The sequence below is a fragment of the Nomascus leucogenys genome, chromosome 22a (assembly GCF_006542625.1).
Source record: "Nomascus leucogenys isolate Asia chromosome 22a, Asia_NLE_v1, whole genome shotgun sequence".
Taxonomy (NCBI): domain Eukaryota; kingdom Metazoa; phylum Chordata; class Mammalia; order Primates; family Hylobatidae; genus Nomascus; species Nomascus leucogenys.
In genome coordinates, this window is record NC_044402.1 from 119,154,727 (window position 1) to 119,171,852 (window position 17,126).

The following is a 17,126-nucleotide window of genomic DNA, read 5'->3' on the forward strand; positions in this document are numbered from 1 at the left end:
TTGTATCAAGAAGAAAAAAAGTAATGCCTGTGTATAAAAACCATCACGTTTTTGCTTCCAGTTAAATGGGGATATACTAATTCTTATTTTACTTGCATGCAAAATAATTCATAATTGAAGAGGTTCCAACTATGAGAATGTAGAAAATAATTTTCTGATATTCTAGTATTCTCTTCATTTCCAAAATCCTATGGTTGGTGTACCTGAAACACATTAGCAATATATAGTTGTTTAGATCTTGGGGCTATCAAGAGAGAAAAATTTGAACTGGTCATAGGAAAAGATAGTAAAAGTTATCTACCTAAAAATTTCAAAATACCCACAGTACAAGGCAGGATGGCTCAGCTCTGTTGTTCCCATTGATAGCTTTAGATAACAAAAAATGAGTAAAAATTACCAAAAAAAAAGTATAGCATTTTATGTACAGTCATGTGTTGCTTAATGATGAAGATACATTCTAAGAAATTGCATGGTTAAGTGATTTCGTCTTTGTGCAAACATCTTCGAGTATACTTAACACAAACCTAGATGGTATAGCTGACTACACATCTAAGCTATATGGCATAGCTTATTGCTCCTGGGCTACAAACCTGTACAGCATGTTACTGTACTGAGTACTGTAGGCAACTGTAACACAATGGTAAGTAGTTGTGTATCTAAATATATCTAAACATAGAAAAAGCAATGCATTGTGCAGGGAATGGAGAACTTGAATTATTTATACCCTAACACCTGGTGTAAATTCAGATACAGGAAAATGAAAGAATTATATGAATTTCTGAAATAGCAGTGGTGAGAAAAGCACCTCAGAACTGACACAAACATATATTAAATGCACATAAGAAGGCTAGCTTTACTAGTGATGTATACCTAAAGGGATATGGCATACTTTACCACTAGTATCTGTGTACTAGTCACAATATTTGCTTCTCATTTTTTAAAGCTTTTTATAATACAGAATGAAAATGCCATCAGCCCTGTTATATACAGATCCACTTCACCTCCCTTTATTTGTTTTTATCTGAGAAGGAGTCTCACTCTGTTGCCTAGGTGCAATCTTGGCTCACTGCAACCTCCGCCTCCCCGGTTCAAGCGAATTCTCCTGCCTCAGCCTCCCGAGTAGTTGGGATTAGGGTCACACATCACCATGCTCAGATAATTTTTCTATTTATCTCCTGTTATTTGGGGGTCATTTGTCACTACAAAACTTTGAAAGAGTTATGTTTTGTTTAACAGAGGTTTAATCTTCATTAAACCTACCCAGCTCTGTGATTGTTTTAGGCTTCTCAGTTTCCATAGTGTCTGGATTTTCTGGCATTTCTTGAATATCATCTTCTGCAAATCCGGTATCTGGGCTGCTAGTTGGCTTATCATCATCTTCGTGACTCAGAGATGGTGAAGCATCTCTCTTACTTATCTCCAAGACAGCTGCTAGAAGCTCTTCTTCGCTCATTCTGTCAAATCCCGAGTTTTCCAATTCAGACTTGTCAGGCTCTATTGGGCATAATTTTGAATCCTAAAGAAGAGAGTTACTTTTAGAAGAAACCAGAATACCCACAAATATAGCAATCTTAATTAGTATTTAAAGTAGCAACTTTATTTCTAGAAAGTTTCCTTTCTTTGATGTGTTGGGTTATTTAACAATCAATAAGCAATATATAAACTAAATGGTGAGTCTAACTTTAAAAATAATAAATACATAAGAATACATGATTATTTTTTCTTGATTGAAATAAGTATACATTTTGTAAAAATTTGGAAAATACGTAAAAAAATAAAATAAATTCATTCAAAATAGATTACTCAGAGATAATTACTCTAAGTATTTTCAATTTATTTTCTTCCAGATATATATAGATTATACAGTAAATATTCTATCATTATGCCTATTACACCATTATAAATGTTAGCTGGTCTTATTAACAATAAATGAGAAAAATAAAACCGACATCAAGATTATGTAAAGAAGGCTGGGTGAGGTGGCTCACGCCTGTAATCCCAGCACTTTGGGAGGCCAAGGTAGGCGGATCACCTGAGGTCAGGAGTTTGAGAGGTCAGGAGTTTGAGAGATCACCTGAGGTCAGGAGTTGGCCCAGCCTGGCCAACATGGTGAAAACCCGTCTTTACCAAAAATACAAAAATTAGGCTGGGCGTGGTCATGGCTCATGCCTGTAATCCCAGCACTTTGGGAGGTCGAGGCCGGCAGATCACTTGAGGCCAGGAGTTCGAGACCAGCCTGGCCAACGTGGATAAACCCCATCTCTACTAAAAATACAAAAAAATCAGCCAGGCATGGTGGCGCGCACCTGTAGTCCGAGCTACTAGGGAAGACAGAGAATCGCCTGAACCTGGGAGGTGGAGAATGAAGCAAGCTGAGATCACACCACTGCACTCCAGCCTGGGTGACAGGGCAAGAGTCTGTCTCAAAAATAAATAAATAAATAAGATAAAAAACCAAAACCCCAAAATTAGGGAGATGTTGTGGTGCACGTCTGTAATCCTAGCTACTCAGGAGGCTGACACAGAAGAATCACTTGAACCTGGGAGACAGAGACTGCAGGGCCAAGATCGTGTCACTGCACTCCAGCCTGGGCAACAGAGTGAGATCCCGTCTCAAAAAAAAAAAAAAAAAAAGATTATGTAAATACTCAAGTTGTTTTCTGGGAGAATTTTGGACTTTCACGCATTTCTCATTCAAGCTGAACAACCACAAACTACCTCTGGCTTTAAAGTAAGATAAGAAACAACTCAGAACAAAGCAAAAATAACTACTAAAATAATTCTATTATTTAAAAGGAGGCTTAGAATAAAATACAGTAGCATAAGATAATGCAAACACCTAGAAAAGCTTAGATCTTCAAAGTGTTAACTATCCATATAATTATCTATATATTAATCCAATTAATAAATCCATAATTTAAACAATTAGATTACTTGGTTGCTCTGCTGATGTAAAATGTTTACTACAGTTCCCTCACATAAACAATTGCTACAGGCTGGGAGTAGTGGCTCATGCCTGTAATCCCAGCACTTAGGGAAGCTGAGGTGGTAGGATCACCTGAGCCCAGGAATTTTAGACCTGCCTAAGGCCACATAGGATCTTGAGACCTTGTCTCTACAAAAAATTTTAAAAACTAGCCAGGCATGGTGGTGTGTGCCTGTAGTCCCAGCTACTTGGGGAGCTGAGGTAGGAGGATTGTTTGAGCCCAGGAGGACGACGCTGTGGTGAGCTGTGATTACGCCACTGTACTCCAGCCTGGGCAACAGAGCGATATCCTGTCTTAAAAAACTGTTACCAAAATAAAGCAAGTAATTATTTGAGGACCAATATGCAAAAGCAACTCTGAAGGGCAAAAAAAAGAAAGTAATTTGTTTAGAACAACTAATTTCTCATAAGTCTTGATCCATCTGTAAAACAGACTGATTTCTGTAGCCAGAGAAGGCATTTTCTTTAAAACTAATTAGTTTGAGGATGGTTATGAAAGACATTTGTTTGGACAGTAAGAGCTAAACAAATCTTTGTCAGAGGCCGGGCGCGGTGGCTCAAGCCTGTAATCCCAGCACTTTGGGAGGCCGAGGCGGGCGGATCACGAGGTCAGGAGATCGAGACCACGGTGAAACCCCCTCTCTACTAAAAATACAAAAAAATTAGCCGGGCGTGGTGGCGGGTGCCTGTAGTCCCAGCTACTCGGAGAGGCTGAGGCAGGAGAATGGCGTGAACCCGGGAGGCGGAACTTGCAGTGAGCCGAGATTGCGCCACTGCACTCCAGCCTGGGCGACAGAGCGAGACTCCGTCTCAAAAAAAAAAAAAAAAAAAAAAAAAAAAAATCTTTGTCAGATGTTTTAAGACAATATTACTTACTTTTTCCAGGTCTTCCTGCTGCTGTTCATTGCCTAACATTTCACAAAGTCTCTGGCTGAGGGCCACAGAACGTTTTAGCTCATCCTCACTGTCTGAATCAAGGCATAAAGCCAAGGAGCTCTTGGATTTGAAGGTGAATTTCCTGTAATTTAAGGAAAAAAAAGTGTGATAAACATTTGTCTTTGTTATTCTTTTGATGTAAAAATATCAAAACAAATAGCTTTTCCATTACAGAAAATTACTTAACAGAAAAAAAAGATATATCAAAAGAGGTATATTTCAGCATTACCTTTGCCCCACTCCAAAAGAGCCATGCTTTGAAAACTGGACAACTCTTATGCTACTACGTATCATCAGTAAACTAATCATGTTGTGCCTTTTTTCTTTTAATGATCAACCCCAATGAAATTTGCTATTGTCTTTATAAATTATGCTATTGAATTCATGCAGGCATAGCAATGAATAAATGTTTTTGACAACAAAGTGCATGAAGACTAATTTGTGATCTTTTAAATTATGATCCATGCACTTTAAAAATAACAGTAACATTCCACTTATCCACTTATCTGTAGGTCAGACTTCTGGCAACCTCTACTTTCCAGAACATAGGGATTCCAAAGTAAGAAAAAAGGCTTCTGAGGAAGGCAGTTCCAAAGCCCATGTACTTAGAGGGACCCTTTCTTTCCCAGGAAATGGTGAATAAAATAGTGTATCAAGTTCATCAAGAAATGAGAGCTAAGAAATGAGAAAGAATAACCACAAGAAAGGCAAACAAGAACTATAAAGTCATTTAATGTAAAAGCAAACTGTCTTGTAATAATTAAGAGCCTCTGAGGGCAATATCATATTGAAACACACTGTAATAATTGATACTTAAAATGCTGATTCTAAGTCATTAAGATATACTTAAATTATCCTTAGTTATTTTAAGAATGTAAGGAACAGTGTAACGTATTTTAGAAACATTTTCATCCAAACTGTTAAAAATCTTTTAAAAGATAAATGGTTAAAGGGTAAGCTTCAGTTATATAAAAATTCACTTATGTGGAATCCTTTAATGATGCCAGATAAGTAAGGTGTTACTGTGTTGTCTTCTAGTAAGCCGAAAATAAACTAAAGAAAAAAGTGGTAAAGGTCAAAGAACAAGAACTTTCTTTGATGGAGGTTAACACAAATTCATATGCAATACAAAAAATATATATATAATGAAAACTAGAAAATACAACTAACCTGAATGTAAAAACTGAAAATAAACATATAGACTAATGGCACCAAGAAATAAGAGGCCAGAGTGGAAATCAGGAAGATTACATAGCAATGTAGATCAAAGAAAAGAGGCAAGTGGTCAGTGATAAGCCCAAACATAGTGTGTTGCTCAGAGCAGCCAGGATATCACTGCACTCCAACCTGAACACTTGAAAAGCCTCCCATGTGCTCAAAAGGGTTTTTAGTATAATAGCCAATTAGCCATCTTAATTCCTCAATTTAGATTTCATGCTCACCAAGCAAACCTGAACATATTAATTTGTTTACCCAGATAAATATTTTGCTGAAGGAGGATGACACCTGGCTACCATTGCACCAGGGTCAAATGTGACAAAGGACATTGTAGAAGAATCAATGGTATTCTGGTTCATAACTCAGCCTCTTTTAAGTTTGATCGGCATGACAGGTCTTCTAGGGCCTAATCATTCTTTATTGATCAACTCCCAAATTTTCATACCAGTAGACCCTGGAGAACAGATGACCATGCCAAGGTACAATGATGCCCAATGAAATCATTTCTTTCTTGAAACTACAGTGACTTGGTACATAAAGAGTGCATTCCATTAATGATTACTATATTTACAGAAGGCAGCTTGCCTGTAGCAATGAAAAATATTCATCCTGTAAATGCATCACTTGCTCACTTTCTAAGCAGCCAAGTGGTATTGCTCATTTGTATCTTGAGAACGGGCAAGAGTATTCATATCGGTACCATTTCAGATTTCTAGTCATGTTAGTCATCTGGTTTTAATTGCACTGAAAAATAATTAACAGGAGGAAAAGAAAATAGCAGTTCCCAAATGTCATTTATGGTTATATAAGCCCCCCAAAAGCCCTTAAAAAACAAAAATGTCTCTTCTCTAAACGTACTTTGGGCCATCAAATTTTTAGAAAAATTAATTAAAAAGTCAAACGACAACTAAACCAATTGAAATGATCTAATCAGGAACTCCTCTAGTAAAATCTTAGAGGAAATATATTTAAAAAGCAAACAAAAAAGGCATGTGCTTCCCTCCTTGGATAAAGTTTGGTCTTAAACAAAAAAACAGGGCATTTGTAGAATGCTTGCTTGTTTTCCTGTCCCCTTTCAAAATAACTCCTATTCGGTGTCAAAGACAAGAAGTTCCAGACTGGCTAACAACAGGTAAAAAATGTTTTGGGATTCCATGCCTATCTTTAAGGAAGAGTGCTTTAGACTAATAGGGGTTATTTTATCCCTTAAATCCCTAGACTCCCTTGTCCTCAGTTAATTTTTAGAGTTTTAGGATGAAAGTATTACATATTAACAATAATTTTTTAAAAGTTTTAAGACAGAATATTGAGAGGATGAGCTAACCTTGTGTCACTGATTAAAATTTGTTATATCCTTCAATATATTCTAAATCAAATTCAGGAAAGTTTCAAAAGCATAGTTAAAGAACATTATCATGCAAAAAGAAAAACAATAATGAAAAGGCAGGGAGGCAATCTTGGAGATTAGGGTAAGCCAAATCCTTAAATACAGATTTTGGGTACATAAGAAATATAACTCACTTTGAAGGTGTAGAAGGGCTGGTGATGCAGGAATTCACCATTTGAGAGGCTTTCAATGGTCTAGAACTATCAGAAAATTAGAAAATATATAATGTATACAAATGAGTTATTAAAGATATATTTAAATTATAAAATGAATTATTCTGTACTATAATTCCTTTTATGTCCTCTTGAAAATCGAACGATTATAATACTTTTTAAATTACTAGCAATAGGCCAGGCGCAGTGGTTCACGCCTGTAATCCCAGCACTTTGAGAAGCTGAGGTGGGCGAATCACCTGAGGTCAGGAGTTCAAGTCCAGCCTGGCCAACACGGTGAAACCCTGTCTCTACTAAAAATACAAAAATTAGCTGGGTTTGGTGGCGGGTGCCTATAATCCTAGCTACTCGGGAGGCTGAGGCATGAGAATTGCTTGAACCTGGGAGGCAGAGGTTGTAGTGAGCGGTGATCGCACCACTGCACTCCAGCCTGGGCAACGGAGTGAGACTCCATCTCAAAAAAAAAAAAAAAAAAAAAAATGGCCGGGCACAGTGGCTCACAAGGTCAGATTGAGACCATCCTGGCTAACACAGTGAAACCCCGTCTCTATTAAAAAAATACAAAAAATTAGCCGGGCATGGTGGCGGGCGCCTGTAGTCCCAGCTACGCGTGAGGCTGAGGCAGGAGAACGGCGTGAACCCGGGAGGCGCAGCTTGCAGTGAGCGGAGACGCGCCACTGCACTCCAGCCTGGGCGACAGAGTGAGACTCCGTCTCAAAAAAAAAAAATACTAGCAATAGAGGCCAAAAGAGAAAATTAAATACCATCTCTAGGCTCTCCTTGATCCAATAATCTACATAGACAGCATTGGAAATGAAGTCAAGTGTAATACATATGAAAAAAATAACTTGGAGAAAATTACCTTGTCTCAGTTCTTTTACAGTAATAGCTCTCATTTATTGAGGACTTACTAGATGTCAGACACTGTGCTAAGAACTCTACGTATTATTACCTCATTTAATGTTCACAACCATCCTATTGTTTTTCTTACAGACAAGTCAAGGAATTTGTGCAAAGTCTAAAAGCTATCAAACTGTACAGTCAGATAGCTTGGCTTCAGGCCTGTGATCACACAGAGTCTACACTGTTAGTGTGACATAGTACTACTGCCAGCAACAGTAATAGCTCTACCAGCAGAAGGTAGTAAGTACCAAGCAAAAACACGAAAAGAAAAGCTGTGAGAGGAAAAAAACCAGAAACACTTAGACTCTCTGGGCACATGCTTTTATTAGTAGACCCTTGAGACACTAGTGTAAACTTCCATGAGACGTGGCTCTTTCAGACACTAACTGTACGACTTTAGGAAAATCATTTAATTTCCTTGGTCCTCTTGTATAAAATTAAGGGTTTGGACAAAAATCTCTAAAATGTCTTCCATCTTTAAAGTTCTATAATTTTATAATTCCACCAAACTAGTGTTCAAGTATAGAAAAGAATGACATAACATATGGCTTCAAAGTAATGCAAGTATGTAGAAAAATGGGGAACACTCAAAGAAGTCCGAAGGTTTTCCCAGCATACATGATGAAGCAAAACCTAAAGTAAAGATTACTTCTTTTTTTCTTGAGAAATGTTAGGAGCCATTTAAGTTCTTTACACTGCTGATAATATATGCATGAAGGCATAACATTGAGTATAGGGTTTCTCACATCTGCATGTCCTGAAGAGTCAACTGAGGCATTTGCTAAAAATATTGATTCCTAAGCACCTATCTCAGACCTACTGAAACAGAACCTCCAGGGAAAAAACACAAAAATCAGTATTTTTAGTGTCTAGGTGACTCTTATTATCACCTAAGTTTGATTCATATTCAAAAAGTATATCAAACTGTCTTCTAGCAGTCTAAAAAGAGCACTTCCTAAAAAAGCACCTCACTATGAAAAGCAACTAATAACTTTGGAAAAATTTTGAGCATTTTCTTCAATTACTTCAGGCAGTGATTTAACACTAAAACAAAGTAAAGCAAAATTAAAATCTCCTTCTTGGTCTGATTTCTTCTTTTCCTTTTTTTTTTTTGAGATAGGGTCTTGCTCTGATCACCATTCACTGCAGCCTTCATCTCCCAGGCTCCCGCAATCCTCCCATCTCAGCCTCGAGTAGCTGGGACTACAGGTGTGTGCCACCATGCTGGCTTTATTATTTTATTTTTTGTAGAGATGAGGTCATGCTCTGTTGCCATTGGTGGTTTCAAACTCCTAGGCTTAAGCGATTCTCCTGCCTCAGCCTCCCAAAGTGCTGGGATTACAGGCATGAGCCACTGCATCTGGCCATTGATCTGACTTTACCTTGGAGTCATATTATGTAATTCAGTCATTCTTTTGATTAGATACTAAAGCCTTTCTATTTCAAAAGGGAATGTAAAGACGTAGTCTTTCAAGGACTTACATTGCCATATGTGCACTCCAACCAAGGGTAAAAGGTGGTTTTGTGTTTTCAGTGCAATGAGATGAGAGGGTCAGGTATCTTGGAATGATGACTTGCTGCCCAATCTTATTGTTAAGCGAGAGAGCCACATTGAAGCTATATCGTTTCAAATGGAGAATGAGGACCCTGAAAAACAGGAGATGACAACCTTACTAATTCACACATAATACATGTATCTTTCTTACAGTAAAAGAGATCACTCTATGTTAGACGACTTTTGATTTAAAAAATCCGTTTGGCCAAACCAAAGACACATCAAAGAATATTTACTGAACACCTGTTAGGTGCCAGGCATTGGGCTAGGTAATAAGCATACAAATAATGGTGGATTACTGTGGTTTGGGTAAAATACTTATAATGTTCCTAGAAAAAACACAAATAAATAAAATATAGCAGACAAGAATGTTAAATTTGGCACTGATATTGGGTTAAATCCTTAAATTATTTACTTCACTGTTACATAGTTTAAAAAGCAATAGGTTTCATATAACCACTACTAGTAAAATAATGTCTATTAAAATGTTACACAGCTCTTATATTTGATGGTAAACATTAATTACTTCAAGACGATTTTTGATGAGCATTATTCTTTTATTTTCAGAAGTACTTTCTCTGTAGAAAGCTAAGGAGGAAACTTTTCCCCATCTAGAAAAAAGCTTTACAAAAATTTGCAAGCCAAATCTGATCTGTGGGTCTGAAAAGGCTTTTAGCTCTTTAGAAGCACTGAATTCTTTATGGTTAAAATTGTGGTAACCTTTTCACTTCTCATACAGAACACGATCTCTGCTTGATGGATTAAATATATTTCTCAACCCACAAGAACACTTTAAAAATTGAATTTCAAAAATCTTATGGGAATAAACTTCAGTTCTAGGCACACACACAAAAATGATCTATAAAAAACTGTTTCTTAACCATATATGCCTTCATCACGGAAGCCACAAACAAAAATTTGCAAACTTGCAAACTGAAGTTATGGATTGTACTTCTTTTTAAAAAGCATGCTAGAACTCAGGATCTTCAAATTACAATTTGAGAGAATACAAGGACATAGCTGATGTGAAACCAATGTCAAAATTAAATATATTTTTTTTCTTTTTTTTTCTTTTTTTTTTTTTTGAGACGGAGTCTCGCTCTGTCGCCCAGGCTGGAGTGCAGTGGCGCAATCTCGGCTCACTGCAAGCTCCGCCTCCCGGGTTCACGCCATTCTCCTGCCTCAGCCTCTCTGAGTAGCTGGGACTACAGGTGCCAGCCACCACGCCGGGCTAATTTTTTGTATTTTTAGTAGAGATGGGGTTTCACCATGGTCTCGATCTCCTGATCTCGTGATCCGCCCGCCTCGGCCTCCCAAAGTGCTGGGATTACAAGCGTGAGCCACCGCGCCTGGCCCAAAATTAAATATTTTAACTGGAATTTCAAATAACCTAACCAAAATAAAAGGTAATATGAGGCTACTCTGGACACACTGCCTATAGTGTAGCCCTGCTATGCACGGAGCAGTAAAAGGGGGGAAAAAAGGTAATATAAAACATGAAAATGATAGTCAAAATCATTGATCTTCAAAGATGAGGCCCAACTTTGTGAACAGATTTGATAATGGTATCAGGCCCTTCAAGAATAAGAGTGGCTTTGAATATTAAATTGAACAAAAGTAGAACAAGACTAATCATTAGGATTTGACAAACAGAAGCTTCTATCACATAAGTCTGGAATAAATTAACCTTTAAGACAAGTGATCTACCAGGAAAAAAAAAAAAAAGAAAGAAAGAAAAACAAGAAGAAAAATTCCCCTTAGCATTTTCTTCCCCCCACTTGAAAAACCAAATAGCAAGAGAATGGGAAAGAGAAAAGACATCCAGCATGTGAGGTCAAAACTAGTCTTTTTAACTGTACACATGGTTTCCTTAGTGACAGCTGGTAACAACCAATTCTTTGCTTTAAGATTCTTCCTCCCACCTTCCTGGCCTCAAACCACTCACAAGGAAAAGAACAAATTCTCTTAAGTCAAAAATATAAGTCTCTTAAGTCAATATAATAATACTGCTATGATTTACACACTTTGGGAGGCCGAGGCGGCCACATCACCTGAGGTCAGGAGTTTGAGACCAGCCTGGCCAACATGGCGCGACCCTGTCTCTACCAAAAACACAAAAATTAGCCAGGTGTGGTGGCGCGTTCCTGTAATCCCAGCTACTCAGGAGGCTGAGGCAGGAGAATCACCTGAACCCAGGAGGCGAGGGTTGCAGTGAGCCGAGATCATGCCACCGCATTCCAGCCTGGGCAACAGAACGAGACTCTGTTTGAAAAAAAACAAAACACACAACATTTTTTGTAGAGATGGGGGTCTCATCATGTTGCCCAGGCTGGTCTCAAACTCCTGGTCTCAAGCAATCCTTCCACCTTGGCTTTCCAAAATGTTGAGACTACAGGCGTGAACCACCACACCCAGTCTTTACAAAGTCATTTCTTTAAAACCAACTTCCTTGGATCAGTGCGGTGGCTTATGCCTATAATCCCAGCACTTTGGGAGGCTGAGGTGGGTGGATCACCTGAGGTCAGGAGTTGAAGACCAACCTGGTCAACATGGTGAAACCCCGTCTCTACTAAAAATACAAAAATTAGCCAGGTGTGGTGGCATACACCTGTAATCCCAGCTACTCGGGAGGCTGAGGCAGGAGAATCACTTGAACCCGTAAGGCAGAGGTTGCAGTGAGCTGAGATCGTGCCACTGCACTCTAGCCTGGGGGACAGAGCAAGACTCTGTATCAAAACAACAACAACAACAACAACAACAACAACAACAAAAAAAAAAACGAACTCCCATTTTCTAGAAAGGAGTAGATTATGAAATGTAAAAGAACTAGTCTCTAGGGGCTAGGTTCCAGAAATTCCACACTTACTGACAGAATACTGAAGCTAATAAAAGAAAGTAAAGCACTCTGTAGGCAAAGTGCTACATAAATACTTAATGTTAATAATAACCTTGGTGTTTGTGATCTATTCTTGGAAAGAACTAAAAGCTGTCCTGTAACCACATAATAATTTTTTGTAACTACTTCAGTTTTATGTTTATACAGAGCAGATACAATATAAGTTAATTGCCTTCCTATATCAGAAAATTTATCTTATGATTACCGGAAATTTACTAATTTATAAGATCCTTAGAATGAAGGAATGCACAAACTGCAAAAAATTACCCCCTATTTTATTCTTATGTACATGTGTGTATGTGTCTATAGCAGGTTTTTACTGAAAGTATGGGATAACAGAAAAAGACTACAGCACAACACAGGGCAACTGAATATTACACATTACTGAATTAAAAATTGACTAGCTAGTTCTTATAATTATTCCAAAGTCTCAGCAGCTGTATCCTCTGTTGCCATTTTCTTGGAACTCTCAAGACCCTTTTTCTCTTCAATATTTCAAACCCTTTTCCTTCCTTTCCTTCCTTTCTTCCTTTCTTTAAATATATATTTCTTTCTTTTGTAGAGCTGGGGTTTCCCTATGTTACCCAGGCTGGTCTTGAACTCCTGGACTCAAGTGATCCTCCTACCTCAGCCTCCCAAAGTGCTAGGATTACAGGCGTGAGCTATCACACCTGGTCACCTTTCTTATGCAAGAGCATTCTAGCTCTCCACCCTCTACACTCTGCACATTTCAGCTTTCCTGACCCTCTTTACCAATCCATTCTGGTAACCTTCATTTATTCAGTAATATTTGTATGAACTTTAAAAAGAAAAATTGAAAAGCAATTAAATGTACCTGGGAATTCTTTAGTCCATAGCAAAAAAAAAAAAAATTTACCTAGGAAGCCTGTTAAATTTGTGCCTGACAAGAGCACACTTCCCACCACACTTCTCACAAGAATACTCCAGTTCTTCAGCCTATAAAAAGAAGGAAAAATAAAGCATGAAGGTGAATCAGCATTAGTATCTTAAATGCAAATAATTTGCCCTAGTTTTATTAGTTCCATTAGTGGAATGACAACTCTGAACCAGTTTTAAAAATTCTGTGTCTAGAACCAGGAGCCCTACCAAATTAAGATCCAATCCTCAAAATATACCTATAATATCATGCCCCACTTCAGAATTTCTAATTTCCTTTTTCACCAAGAAAATATCTAAATTTATGATAGTAACTAGACTCTAAAATAAAAGATTCTTAGCCTTTTCAGCCTTTTCCCCATGGACACATATGAACCACTACCAAGAGTATATCCAGATTTTAACATATGGCCATAGCAGAGATAAGATCACCTTTAGGTTAGGTAGAATTTCTTGTCTGTTAGGTGTAACACTACCCCTTTCGCATAATGGAACTCAATCTTCTCGTGACAGCCCACTAAGAACAACTGCTTTAAAAGGATGAAAGGTTGGGGTGAATACCATTACCTAGAGAACACTGAAACAAGAAATCCTTAAAAAATGGGGGTAAAAATACATAGGAAAATCTTCAAAGTCTATGATAATAACAAGAATAGTTTAAAAATGACTAAAAGAAAAGCAGAGTATTTATCTTTGGGTAGAGCTCAATGTTCACCATTTAATAAACAGATTTTTTTGTTTGTTTGTTTTGACACAGAGCCCTTGCTCTGTCACCCAGGCAACTGGGTGGGAGGGAGGGGCGTGATCTCAGCTCACTGCAACCTCCACCTCCAGGGTTCAAGTGATTCCCGTGCCTCAGCTTCCCGAGTAGCTGGGACTACAGGCATGTGCCACCATACCTGGCTAACTTTTGCATTTTTAGTAGAAGCAGGGTTTTGCTGTGTTGGCCAGGCTGGTATTGAACTCCTGACTTCAGGTGATTGGCCTCCCTTGGCCTCACAAAGTGTTGGGATTACAGGTGGGAGCCACCACACCCAGTCAGATTTTTTATTTTTTTTATTTTTTTTTTTTGAGACAGAGCCTTGCTCTGTCACCCAGGCTGGAGTGCAGTGGCGCGATCTCGGCTCACTTCAAGCTCCACCTCCCAGGTTCACGTCATTCTCCTGCCTCAGCCTCCCGGGTAGCTGGGACTACAGGCGCCCACCACCACGCCCAGCTAATTTTTTTTCTTTTTTGAGACGGAGTCTCGCTCTGTCGCCCAGGCTGGAGTGCAGTGGCGCGACCTCGGCTCACTGCAAGCTCCACCTCCCGGGTTCATGCCATTCTCCTGCCTCAGCCTCCCGAGTAGCTGGGACTACAGGCGCCTGCCACTGCGCACAGCTAATTTTTTGTATTTTTAGTAGAGACGGGGTTTCACCGTGTTAGCCAGGATGGTCTCAATCTCCTGACCTCGTGATCTGCCCGTCTCAGCCTCCCAAAGTGCTGGGATTACAGGTGTGAGGCTAATTTTTTTGTATTTCTAGTAGAGACAGGGTTTCACCGTGTTAGCCAGGATGGTCTCGATCTCCTGACCTCGTGATCCTCCCGCCTCAGCCTCCCAAAGTGCTGGGATTACAGGCATTAGCCACCGCGCCCGGCCTTATTTTTATTTTTTATACCTTAGGAGGACAATCCTGCCAATTTGCTACAACACAACAAGGACCACTACTAGACAGATCAAGGGGGATTCTTGCAACTTTCCACTAGTTATAAGGACTGCTATAACAACAGTCTGATTATGCCCCAGAAACTTTCTCAATATCTGCAACAGTATATCACAGACACAAATATGTATCTACAGCTTTGGATAAACATGATTCTTCTTTCCTGTTTCTAATAGGGTACATACAACCTAAGAAAAATCAAAGAATATTTTCTTTCTTTTTTTTTTTTTTTTTTTTTTTTTTGAGAAGGAGTCTCACTCTTTCACCCAGGCTGGAGTGCAGTGGCGCTGTCAGCTCACTGCAGGCTCCGCCCCCCGGGGTTCACGCCATTCTCCTGCCTCAGCTTGCCGCGTAGCTGGGACTACAGGCGCCCGCCACCTCGCCCGGCTAATTTTTTTGTATTTTTAGTAGAGATGGGGTTTCACCGTGTTAGCCAGGATGGTCTCGATCTCCTGACCTCGTGATCTGCCCACTTGGCCTCCCAAAGTGCTAGGATTACAGGCGTGAGCCACTGTGCCCAGCAGAATATTTTCTTATTCTGCAGATCTTAGGATACCAACTTACATGGTATCTACAGTTCTAATTTCATGTTACCAAATTTTAGAATATGTTACTTCAAATACTTTAATATTTGTTTACAAATAACAAACTACTTTTTTTTTTTTTTTTTGAGACAGAGTCTCGTTCTGTCGCCAGACTGGAGTGCAGTGGCGTGATCTTGGCTCACTGCAACCTCCCACTCCCAGGTTCAAGCGATTTTCCTGCCTCAGCCTCCTGACTAGCTGGGACTACAGGCACACGCCACCATACCCAGTTATTTTTTGTATTTTTGTATTTTTAGTAGAGACCAGGTTTCACCAGGTTGGCCAGGATGATCTTGATCTCTTGACCTTGTGATCCACCTGCCTTGGCCTCCCAAAGTGCTGGGATATACCTGTAATCAGGTGTTAGCCACTGCGCCTGGCCAACAAACTATTTAAGATTGTCTAAATGCTTGCTATTGAGTTAAATTTATAATCTATTTAAGCAATTTTCTTTTTCAATGAATTATAATTAGATTTATCAAGCTTTTAAAAATAATAATAATTTATAAAAACTTCTCACCTGTTTTCCCCAAGAATAATTTTGTTGAAACTCTGCCAAAACCAGGTGTGGTGGCTCACACCTGTAATCCCAGGACTTTGGGAGGCCAAGGTAGGCAGATTACTTAAGGTCAGGAGTTCGAGACCAGCCTGGCCAACATGATGAAACCACGACTCTACCAAAAATACAAAAATTCACCAGACATGGTGGCATGATCCAGCTACTTGGGGAGGCTGAGGTGGGAGGACCATCTGAACCTGGGGGCAGAGGTTGCAGTGAGCTGAGATTATGCAACTGCACTATAGCCAGGGTGACAAAGTGAGACCCTGTCTCCAAAAAAAAAAAAAGAAAAGAAACTTTGCCTTGAAGAAACCAACTTCAAATACAACTATCAATGATACAAAATTTAGTTATGTGAAAATACAAAAGATATTATTTACCCTAAAGAAAAGATCAAGAGAATCTTGAATTGAACGAGGAGGGAGTGGTTTTTTCCTACGTGGAAGGTCAATAGAGAGGTCATTAAACTGTTCTCTTTTGGGGATAATCTCTCCACATCTGTAAGAATAAAATGAGACATGTAAGCATTTAGACCAATACACAAGAAATACAAATATACCTGAGAAACTGTTCTTCCACAGAACTTATGGTACTGACACACTATCACCAGGCATAAGAACTATATACATTTAAGACTTTTTCATGCTTACTTTGACCCTTATTAAATTAACACAGATAAAACCTCAATTGCAAATATTTAAGTACTTTATTTAAATCTTTTTTCTTTTCGTGGGATGCAGTTTCGCTCTTGTCACCCAGGCTGGAGTACAATGGTGTGATCTCAGCTCACTGCAACCTCTGCCTCCCGGGTTCAAACAATTCTCCTGCCTCAGCCTCGCAAGTAGCTGGGATTACAGGCATGCGCCACCATGCCCGGCTAATTTTGTATTTTTAGTAGAGACGGGGTTTATCCATGTTGGTTAGGCTGGTCTCGAACTCCCGACCTCAGGTGATCCTACTGCCTCAGCCTCCCAAAGCACTGGGATTACAGGCGTGAGCCACCACGCCCGGCCAATTTTTAAACTTTATATAAGCAACCCCCAAACTTTAAAAAACTAAAGTATAACATAACATACAAAAGTGAACCTGTCACAGGTATACAGCTTGATAAATTATCAGTTAACACATTCATCACCACTCAAATCAAGAAACAGGGCCAGGTGTGGTGGCTGGTGCCTATAATCCCAGCACTTTGGGAGGCCAAGGTGGGTGGATTACCTGAGGTCAGGAGTTTGAGACCAGCCTGGCCAACATGGTGAAACCTTGTCTCTACAAAAAATACAAAAATTAGCCAGGCAAGGTGGTGGGCACCTGTAATCTCAGCTACTT

General features: G+C 39.2%; 1 protein-coding gene across 1 annotated transcript in view; it reads right to left on the reverse strand.

Moving 5' to 3' along the window:
• Nucleotides 1-17,126, reverse strand: part of USP37 (ubiquitin specific peptidase 37) — a 119,044-nt gene that overhangs the window by 23,828 nt on the left and 78,090 nt on the right. The window contains exons 15-20 of the mRNA XM_030802492.1: nucleotides 16,178-16,295; nucleotides 12,932-13,011; nucleotides 9,086-9,250; nucleotides 6,662-6,727; nucleotides 3,863-4,004; nucleotides 1,261-1,516 (exon numbers count right to left, since the gene is read on the reverse strand). Coding sequence (XP_030658352.1) covers nucleotides 1,261-1,516; nucleotides 3,863-4,004; nucleotides 6,662-6,727; nucleotides 9,086-9,250; nucleotides 12,932-13,011; nucleotides 16,178-16,295 — 827 coding nt within the window. The remainder of the gene's footprint in view (nucleotides 1-1,260; nucleotides 1,517-3,862; nucleotides 4,005-6,661; nucleotides 6,728-9,085; nucleotides 9,251-12,931; nucleotides 13,012-16,177; nucleotides 16,296-17,126) is intronic.